General features: G+C 47.0%; 1 protein-coding gene across 1 annotated transcript; it reads right to left on the reverse strand.

Moving 5' to 3' along the window:
* Positions 1–1,495: 1,495 nt before the first annotated feature.
* On the reverse strand, positions 1,496–10,468 carry lifra (LIF receptor subunit alpha a). Its single transcript, XM_056411237.1, has 14 exons — positions 10,197–10,468; positions 9,461–9,587; positions 8,237–8,373; positions 7,955–8,097; positions 7,615–7,768; positions 6,930–6,994; positions 6,058–6,283; positions 5,671–5,856; positions 5,406–5,507; positions 4,679–4,825; positions 4,395–4,532; positions 4,149–4,242; positions 3,874–3,940; positions 1,496–3,742 (listed from the first exon to the last, which is right to left on the reverse strand). The coding sequence occupies exons 1-14, from the start codon at positions 10,438–10,440 to the stop codon at positions 2,999–3,001; spliced, it is 2,574 nt and encodes an 857-aa protein (XP_056267212.1). The 5' UTR covers positions 10,441–10,468; the 3' UTR covers positions 1,496–2,998.
* Between the last annotated feature and the right edge of the window lie 168 nt (positions 10,469–10,636).

Below are 10,636 nucleotides of genomic sequence, written 5' to 3' on the forward strand. Positions count from 1 at the left end.
ACGACTCGAGTTCTTCCTCCAATGTGTCTGGTGAAGGTGACACTGCAGCGGTGACGTAGGGATGCGAAGCAGAATGAACGACTATGAGAAGACGGGATCGCAGTTAGAACGTCAGTGTTAAAGCACACGGCAAAGATACAGTGAAAGTGTGACGCCTCGTTTCGGAGGACTCGACGTGTGTCTCCGGCGTTGCCAACACCAAACATTCGCTTTTATTCTCTGGAGAAAGCTGTTGTTGCGTGGGGAATATCATGTTATACTGCGAGAAGGATGAACATTAATGACAAATGACAGTCCTGTACAGTGCGCTGTAAAGGAAGACAAATATATATATATATAACAACATATACACTACCGTTCAAAAGTTTGGGGTCATCCAGACAATTTCGTGTCTTCCATGAAAACTCACTTTTATTTATCAAATGAATTGAAAATTGAATAGAAAATATAGTCAAGACATTGACAAGGTTAGAAATAATGATTAATATTTGAAGTATTAATTTTGTTCTTCAAACTTCAAGCTCAAAGGAAGGCCAGTTGTATAGCTTATATCACCAGCATAACTGTTTTCAGCTGTGCTAACATAATTGCACAAGCGTTTTCTAATCAGATATTAGTCTTCTAAGGCGATTAGCAAACACAATGTACCATTAGAACACTGGAGTGATAGTTGATGGAAATGGGCCTCTATACACCGATGGAGATATTTCATTAGAAACCAGACGTTTCCACCTAGAATAGTCATTTACCACATTAACAATGTATAGAGTGTATTTTTGATTAATGTTATCTTTATTGAAAAAACAGTGCTTTTCTTTGAAAAATAAAGACATTTCTAAGTGACCCCAAACTTTTGAACGGTAGTGTATATATATAAAAAAGAAAATAATAACAACATGTAACACATCGCGTTCATAGGTTACTCTCCGAAGCCGTGCTTGTTTTTGGAAGCAGGCTCCAAAGGAAAACAATCCGCCCTTCACCGCGGCCTGGAAGTGACCCCTGATCTCGAAACTCTTTACTAAAAAGGCGAACAGGTGTATCATTCTGTCAACCAACTCATATGGACACGTTCCTCAGTAGTCAAGGAGGACTGCTGCCCGGCATCAGTGAAGCCATTCATGAAAGTTAGTCATCATTCCGGTCACAGTAGTTTTTTTACTTAATAGCTTGTTGTCTGGAGGCACTGAGAAACAATAACAACCACAGGCTGCCACACAGGCTCGCGAGGGCCTGGCTCGGAAAACAAATAAACATCCTGGCTGCCGCTGGCGTACAAAGTCAAGAAGGATGACCTTGGCATCATGATGCTTTTGGGAAGCCGAGCCAATGGCGCGTCCTTAAACACGAGCGGAGAGCAAAAGGAAGATGCAGGGTCTCCGTTGGCCATGAGTGGCCTGCGTCTCACACCGTCTCACAAAGTGCTCTCAAGCGACCAATATCCACTTCGTAATTTCTACACATTTCTGTCCAACAAACAACAAAGACGAAGCGATAGCATTGCTGGAAATTCTCTATTAATATTCCTGGATAAGATTTCCCCATAGTCCCTTTTTTTCCAGTCACAAAATATCCAAGGAAGCTTCAGGAGAAAATTTGCAATGGAATCAGGGGGGAAATTAAAAAAACACATTAAATGTATTGTAAAACCAAACATTCAAGCACAGAAAATAAATTGACATCCAAAGCATCTGTCAGCTCTCTGGGCTGGAAGATAAAGCGAGCAAAGAAAAATGATTTTTCACAAGCACACAAACATGATGTGATGTAACGTTTAGAAATGTCAGCACTCGCTCAAATCAATTAAAACGGACATCGTTTGTACGCTCAGTGGCAGGACAATAAAATACATTTCTGATCTGCGTTATTGTAATATATTCATTTTTTCCATGACACATAAACATTTAGGAGCAAGGCCATGTGTGAAAAGGTGACGCGGTGTAAATGTCCGGGAGCGATAACGCACGGCACATAGCAACATTGAAAAGTGGACACTGGCCTGACTGAAATGTAATCCTACACGAGTAAAGACATTTAAAAAATACTGCACAATACTGGTAAAAGGAAGAAAGAACAACGACAAAAAAACACCCAAAAGTAACATAATAGTGTGTTTGCTAATGTAATTACATCAGTTTGTATTCATGTTCTAGCTTATAATCAGTGTATATATATCCACACAATTCCAGACAGCCGTGTAAAATAACCACTGCTCTGATTCACAAATATATCTTTCAATTGACGTCTCGCTGTGTTACGTGAATAGATCACGTCTGTAATGATGGGAGCTGCCGCGGTGTCGAGGGGAGGGCCACCGAGAGACCTTTGACCTCTTCTTTTCCTGTCAGCAGCTCATCATCAGCTGTCATGACACAGGCGAGGTTAACCCCCGACGGCGGGCCAGTGGAAGACATGCAGACTGTGAACGGCGGTTATCTGGTGAACGGCTGCCTTCCACCCAAACTGTTTGTTTGTAGTGTTCTTTAAAAAAAAAAAAAAAAGGGAAAAAAAGGAACGTCCTTTGCTTTTACAGTTCCGTCATCCTGTTTGAAAACTTCCTGCTTTCAGATTTTGTCTGCAGCGTTGTGAAGTTCACGGCGACAACAACAAAAAGAAAAAGCATCTGATATAGGAGATAAAAACCGGGGGTGCAGTCAGCTGACACACAGGATGAGCCGTCGCTAAGAGCCCATCGCAGGGAGTCGGGGGACGCAACCGCCGCCGCGGCGCCAGGGGGGGGTGCGATACATTCGGGTTGAAAAGAGGTATGAAGTCAGAGATGTGTCGTCTCGAATAGAAATGTTTCGATGTATAAATATACTGGTTTTGATCGATGATATTCGCGTGACGGAGAAAATCAAATAGATTTCTGTGTGTTGGGAATAAGCACCGTAAATATTATTAAGCTGCTTTCAAAGTGCAACTGTAAGAATGTAGTGCTACATAGTGGGGAGGGGGGAGGGGGGTTCTGACTGCGAGTCGTGAGCAAGAGATGACATCATGGTTTAGTGGATGACAGCAGGTTGCTGAACCAAGTCGCCGCCGACGATGACGGCGGCTGTCGCCTCTCATCTGCGTTCTCATCTCCGTCGGGGAGGAGGAACTGAGTGGAAGCCACTGAGGTGGGGGACCCGAGGGAGGGGGCCGGGTCGACGCCCTCCTCAGCCTCCACGGGGGAGTCCAAATGCCAGGAGCTCTGGGGTTTGTAGCCCTCGGCACTGGCAGCCTGGGGCTCCATGAAAGGCTCAGGTGAAGCGAGTCCCGTGTCGTCACTTAGAGCTCTAGATTGCATCTGGGGCCGGTAACCACCTTCTCCTCCTCCTTCTCCTCCTCCTCCTCCTCCTCCTGCTCCTCCTCCTCCTCCTCCTCCTCCACCACCCCCCACCACATCAGCGTGGGGTTGGTGGCCCTCTGGATCCAGCTGGAAGACCAAGGAAGACCCCGAGGTCTGGATGCCCGTGTAGGTCACATCCGTGCGCGCCGAATCCAAAGAGGATGCGGAGGAAGCAGAGGAGTCTGGGAAACGCGGCCGAATGGGCCGCTCGTCCACCACGTGGTTGTAGTAACGCAACGACGCCGGCTCGTCGCCGTCCGCCGGCTCGTCGGCGTCCGCCGGCTCGTCTCCGAACCCCTGCTCGTCCTCTTCGGGAATGACGACGAGCGCCTCTTTGCTCGAATCCCACTCGGGCCTCTCCACCATGTGGACCAGGCTGTGGGGGGAGGGCTTCACGTCCAGCGGCCCCTGGAGGACACACAGGGTGTTTCACCAGTGAGTACGTTTCACCGGGACACGGCCGGGCTCCTCACAAACACTCAGTAGCAAGTTCTTTAAATAGAATAAACACGTCGTATTGAATTAGACTCATACGGTACCTGTGAACTGGACCAACCGCCGGGCAGCTTGGGCTCGGGTATGTCTGGATAGAAGGCCTTCTTCACCCTGGTGACGAAGACAAATGCCACTTTAAAATATTCTCATCAACAACTACCGCCTTGTTGGACAGGGTACCAGAGGCGTTCAACCTGACAACCCCAAAACATGACGCCGCGGCAATAAAAAGCTTCAACGAAAAATGTCAAGAAAATACAGCCCAATAGCTCGTCTTGAAGAGAGACCGATGTATAAGACAGGAGCAAAGCACACTCACCATTTCCTTTTCTTGTAGCAAACGAAGGTGACGATGACCAGGAATATGGCTATGATTCCCAAGGAAGTCAAGATTTCCAGTATCAGCCAATCAGCTGTCAGGATAAGACGGTGGGATTATTATTCATTACAATTGAAGCAATAGAACATCTTTCAATACCTGCATAGTTTGCAGGCTGAAAAAAAAAAAAATAATGGTTGTAGGATGAACAAAAGATGAGACAGGCGCGACTACACATTCACGTACTGTATGGCTCCAGCGATATGGAGGCAGTGGCGCCCGTGTCCTCGCCTGCTGAAGTGAAGGCCTTGACAGTAAACTTATAGGAGCCTTCAGAGAGACCGTTTACTGTGTGGCTCCTGCTTCCTGGGTCCGACAGATTGGCTGTTCAAAGGAACGGCACGGAGAGGCGAGCGAGGGAAAAACAAAAGGAGAATCAACAAATGAGCTTGTACGAGCTCAAACAGGATGTGAAATGTTTTTTGATGAGCGCCGTTGATGAATCATGTGTGCATTTCGTGTCCGTTTACCTAGAAGCGTGAGCTGGGAGCCCCGACTGACGTACACGTTGTAGCCCAGGAGGAAGCCCCTTCTGTGGACCAGCGGGATCGCTCCCCAGGTCAGGAGGATGTCGGAGTCCTGCTGGGTGATCGACAGGGTGACAGAACCAGAGGGGACTGTGGGGAGAGAGAGAGAGGCACAACAGAGAGTCAGCGGTCATTACATTACATGACATGTCATTGAGCAGACGCTTTTATCCAAAGCGACTGCATTCAACCTAGAGTACAAACTAAGAACAACAAGAATACAGAAAGTAACATTTCCTTAACATAGTCGAACTACATAAGTAAGAGCCATTTAAGTACCACTGAAGTGCTAATCTGTGTTTTAATCCAGATATAGTCGGAAAAAAGATGTGTTTTTGAGACTTCCTGCTGTCCTGGTGTCAGTGGGGAGCTCGTTCCACCACCGAGGAGCCAGGACAGCAAACGGTCTGGATGTAGAGCGATTAGCTCGCAGTGCAGGAGTCACAAGTCGGTTGGCTGTTGCCGAGCGGAGCGAACGTGCCGGGGTGTACGGTGTGACCGCATCCCGGATGTAGACGGGGCCCGATCCGTGAACCGATGTTTTGAAGCGGATGCGGTGGGCAGCCACCGGTAACCAGTGACGAGAGCGGAGGAGCGGAGCGGTGTGGTCAACACGCAGAGTGTGATTTCCGAAGCCCGTGCTTCTGCTACAACGGCGTGCTGTACGTACCCAGCTCCTGCATGTATCCCTGCCAGCGCTGCAGCAGCTGCGGGGCCTCCGAGGTGCTGCCGTACAGGGAAATGTTGTACCTCACACCCGGCAGGAAGTCGGCTGAAGGGAAATAAATGGGTTTGTTTGAATCAAAACGCGATCCGTGGCTTCTTTCGGGGTCTGCATCTCGTTCCCGCCGTATTCAAAGGTGCCGCACGTCTGAAATACGCTGAGAACATTCTTTTCACAGACTCCGTTCGAGGAGGCGTCGATGCCGGCGTACCTGACTCCACGGAGACGTTGGTGTTGCCGGCGGCCAACTTGATCCACCCCACGGTGCAGTTCCACCTGCAGGAGGATTCGTACCATTCCACCACGTACGCACACGTGGCGTTGTCGTCGCGCCGCCAGAACAGAGGGAACCCTCGGCCCGTATGAACGACCCTGGACACGGAATGGGGTTCCGCGTCTGGAAAGGAGCAACACGTGGATACAGCATTGTAGAAACCACGAGACTCCATGCTCTTTAAATAACGTGTAGTAACTGCTGTTCTCAAGTGAAACGTGTCTTTTGGGTGTGGAACCAAAGAGAAGGTTACTTTCAGTGCTAAGAAACACTACACACACACACACACACACACACACTTAAAGACACTCCATTTGCACAGACCTGTCCGGTGTCGTGGTATATGTACACTGGCAGGTTGAGACTCCCCCGCGTCGTTCTTCACGATGACAGTTGCCGTGACCTTGGTGTTGTCGCCGCCGCCGGCTGCGATCTTTGCGAGGTTGATTGGTACAGAAAACGTGTCGGCCGGATAAAGTTTGGACTGTCGATTTTCCTCGGTAACTTCATAACCTGTGATCTGACCGTGGCTCTGTCTTCGTGTCAGAGGCTGGAAGGAAGTCAGGAAAACAGATCGAGAGTAAAAAGGAGAAAGAAGAAAGAAAGCCAGAGACAAAGGAGAAAGATTCAAACAGAGGGACTGTGGGAGGAGCTTGCATCGTCTGATTGTGGTCTATGTGAACATGCTGTAACTATGTGCTCCTTGCAGTAAAACTAAATCAACAAATTGTCAATTGTAAAATCTAAAATCAAAAAGCTAAAACGATTTAATTCAAAGACAAAAACAGAAGAAACAAATACCTTCCAAATGACCCGCCCGGTGTCGTCTTTGTTCATCCACATCCAGACATCAAGAGAATCTGGAACTGAGAGGAGAAGAAAGCAACATTAAAATCAACAATGGCACCGCTGCTGTTGCTTTGTAATTAAATNTCTGTCTTCGTGTCAGAGGCTGGAAGGAAGTCAGGAAAACAGATCGAGAGTAAAAAGGAGAAAGAAGAAAGAAAGCCAGAGACAAAGGAGAAAGATTAAAACAGAGGGACTGTGGGAGGAGCTTGCATCGTCTGATTGTGGTCTATGTGAACATGCTGTCACTATGTGCTCCTTGCAGTAAAACTAAAACAACAAATTGTCAATTGTAAAATCTAAAATCAAAAACGATTTAATTCAAAGACAAAAACAGAAGAAACAAATACCTTCCAAATGACCCGCCCGGTGTCGTCTTTGTTTATCCACATCCAGACATCAAGAGAATCTGGAACTGAGAGGAGAAGAAAGCAACATTAAAATCAACAATGGCACCGCTGCTGTTGCTTTGTAATTAAATAAATTACAATAAGAGGATGAACACGAAAAAACTAAAACATTTTGAGCTTGAGAGCTTATTATTGATCTTGGAAACAGCACTTTGACGTTGGTTTTACCGTATTAAAATGTCTTGTCCACCTTCTTTTGTGACCGACAAACTCAAAAAACTACATTTATACTTCAGAGCAATTAGTATTTCTGATTTAGCAAGATCATATCAGCATGGAGCAACATTATTAATAGCTACCAGTCAAACACATGACCCTGCTGTCACTTGACTGATGCCCGTTTATGGTGGGGCAGAAACAATAAGTCGATCTTTGATTGATGTTCAATTTATCATTGAAGTTTTTTGCTCCATACATGAATTAGTTCCATCTTGTAAAATGTGAGAACTTGCTTTCCATCGGTTTGGGTTTCCGGATTAAAACAAGCAATCTGAAGACACCACTCTGGGCATCTTGTGATGTGCACCCTTTTCAATAATTACAAAACGTTTAAAGACTAAACCATTATTCAAAGACTGAAAATCAGACCTGAAATGAAAAGAGTAACCACAAATAAACCCTTTACCAGAAGTGTTGGTTCTGAAGGAGAACGGCTCGCTCCAGCTCCCCCACCGCCAGAAATTCTGCTGGGCACCGCAGCGGACCTGAACCCTGTAATCCTCATCGGGGTTCAGGTCCGACAGGAACACCGACCGCAGGCCCAGACCGGAGAAGGTACGCTGGACACACACGAGGAGGACATTTGTGTTACCGCCTGGGACATCGGCGAGGTGGCGAGAGCCATGCAGACGTACGCGTGCGTCCTCGTAGGGAGCGACGTGGTCGGCCGTTAGCGTGTTGCAACAGACGTGTGTTCCGACAATGGGAGTGATGTGTCACACACACACACACACACACACACCTACCTTTGTTTTGTACCCTTGCGAGGTGAGCTCGACCTGGCAGACAAGAGCCACAGAGGAATAGCTGCCGTACTTCCACCGCCACCGCAGAGTGGCGTTCCAGGCACGGACCGCCGAGTTCAGGTTCTCTGGCGCTACTGGGAACACTGGGGACAAAGGGTGACACAACCAGTCAGTGTACTGACTGTGTGTACTTATGTCCCCGTCATGTCCCTGTTTACCGATAATCTGAGTAAAAAATAAAAATAACACACTATAAATTCTTCCGTTGATTTTGGTCAGTACCTCTGTGGCTGAGCTCGGCGGAGTCAGTGAGCACGTGGCGGCCGAGAGGATTCACGGCCACCAGCGTCCAGTTGCCCTCCCACTGGGCCGCACTGCACTCTCTCTGCTTCTCCTTCGCGTTGCTCACTGTACAGTTCCTGCAAAAAGGGTCAAACGTTGTTGTTTTTTTTGTTTTTTAAAAGAGCATCCATCCATTTATTCTCATCCGCTTAATCCAGGGTCGGGTCGCGAGGGCAGCAGAACAGATTGTTTTATAGAACAGATGACGATAAAATAAAGAGCAGATTCGCTGAGGATGTGAGAATCAAAACAACTTAATTTAATGGGAAATAAAATGGAACCACTTCACGTACTCGGTCTAACCTCACAGGTGCAAACACATTCATAATGCAACTGGGTTCCTGTAAACGCTGTGGCCGATCAATGTGAGATGCCAGTGGTTACTTAGACTGAGTGCATTATCGTTCTCATCATCCCCGTCTTCTCTCTCTTCGCTGATTTGTGTTTTTCTGGGCAGAAAGCAATTGTTTTTGAGAGAAAAGCAATCATAAATAATGCAGGGATAATTTCTCCGAAGCAAAGTGACATTATACCACATCCTGGCTTGTCCGTGTATTGCTGTGTCCGGCCGACAAAAAAAGAATAACATCATTTCATCTTCGTCTGTCCTGGACCGTTAAGACTTATGTGTTTCTACTTTTTCCTGTTTCACAGTGTTTTGGATCCGGGTACAGAGACAGTGAAAACATGATGTTTAATTAAATCTTAAGTAAAGAGGTAAAAATGAAACACCAAAGCATTTGTAAGTGCCTTCATCATTTGAGATGTTTGATTGTAAAAAGAACAATCTCGCTCAATCCAATGTTCCTCATTGACGTTGAAATTCTTCTCAATGAGTCCACAACAGTGATAAAATCGTACGATGTTTTCACGCGTTACCCGTATCGTTGCCGCTCGTCGGTTCGTTCGTGTGCCTGTTTTTACGTGACGCACACGTAATTGAACGTTGGTCTGGCTGGTTGTAGCAAAGCAGGCCGACCACGGGATTTTGTGACGGCGTTTAGCGTGGCCATTAAAAAGCTTCTCCCATATTGAAATCCTTTTTTGCCGCTCGTGAGCCGTTCTGACGCAGATCTCCACCTCAAGCGTGTGTCCTTCTCCGTGGAGGTTAGCCCCTGCATATGTGTTTCTATATCTATAATCGCATACGTGTGACTGTGGTACCTGTTGTTCAGCGAGTAGCGCGTTCCCCGTCTGCGGTACAGGTTTGTGTCTCGTGCTTCGGTCCACTGGCACACGGCTGAGGTGAAGTCTCGAGTCTCGCACACCAAGTCCCTGGGCAGTGGAGGGTCTGGGGAACGGGGACAAAACTCAATGGCATGGGACATCTTGGAATTTGCAGCAGACTGATTTGGGTCTCCGGGAACCGGTCTTTTTAGGTGTTTTAAAAAAATAGATTGAAAGAGTTGGAGGAAGGTTCATCTGGTTGTAGATGTGTGAACAGGGATATAACGACTTGAGTCTGAGCTTTGGTTTTACTCATGCTGTGATCTAAAAAAATATTTACATTTTTTTATTATCTGTCACTGTTTTATGTTGTATGTCCGAAACGTTGTCTGATGTGCTGCTGNACTCATGCTGTGATCTTTTTTTCTTGTCTGTCACTGTTTTATGTTGTATGTCCGAAACGTTGTCTAATGTGCTGCTGCTGCTGCCTTGGCCAGGACACTTTCATCTCAATGAGGCTTTTCCTGGATAAATAAATGTAGACAGATTTCCCACAGACAGAAATAACCACCGAGATCTTTACAAAATGCCTCAGCATCCTATTTACTTTGTGCCGACTCCCTCTCTCCGTCACGATTGGCACGCTCGCCCATCTTCCACATGACAACCATTCACACACACACACACACACGCGCACACACCAGGTGTTAATCCGAACAGGAAGTCATCTTACATCCGACAAACACCACCGTTCCGGTCAGTAACATCTTGGAGTCGCCGTAACAGATGACGTTGGTTCCCGTCGTGCCGGACAGTCCCTGGTTCACGGCCTTTACGGCGTAACTGCGCCGACTCAGCCGCGTCTCGTTCATGGCGGCGTTGCTGTATTTGATGTTGCCGAACAGCTTCCCCTCCCCCACAACGCAACAGAAGGTGGTGTTGGCGCCCACGGGTCGGATTCTGTCCTGGGGGTACATCTGGGATTTCTCGTTGCTGGGGAGATCGTTTCCTGAAATAGAGGGGTCGTGAGGGAGGAGGATGAAGAGAGGCAAAAAGGGAGAGACGTGAATAGAGATCTATATTTAGGGACAGAAGAAAGTCATTTGTTTGGCTTGTGGAAGAGATTTCAGAGAGAGAAATCATTTGAATGAATGAATATCCTAAATTGTCAGG

The sequence above is a fragment of the Pseudoliparis swirei genome, unplaced genomic scaffold (genome assembly GCF_029220125.1).
Source record: "Pseudoliparis swirei isolate HS2019 ecotype Mariana Trench unplaced genomic scaffold, NWPU_hadal_v1 hadal_172, whole genome shotgun sequence".
NCBI lineage: Eukaryota > Metazoa > Chordata > Actinopteri > Perciformes > Liparidae > Pseudoliparis > Pseudoliparis swirei.

Bases quoted from the DNA above. Each gene is read 5' to 3' on its own strand.
- lifra (XM_056411237.1), bottom strand. From the start codon at position 10,440: ATGTACCCCCAGGACAGAATCCGACCCGTGGGCGCCAACACCACCTTC. The intron at 6,995-7,614 runs GTAAAGGGTTTA...TTCTCCTCTCAG, and splicing joins CTTCAGAACCAACACTTCTG to TTCCAGATTCTCTTGATGTC. The intron at 4,826-5,405 runs GTACGTACAGCA...CTCTCCCCACAG, and splicing joins GGGATACATGCAGGAGCTGG to TCCCCTCTGGTTCTGTCACC.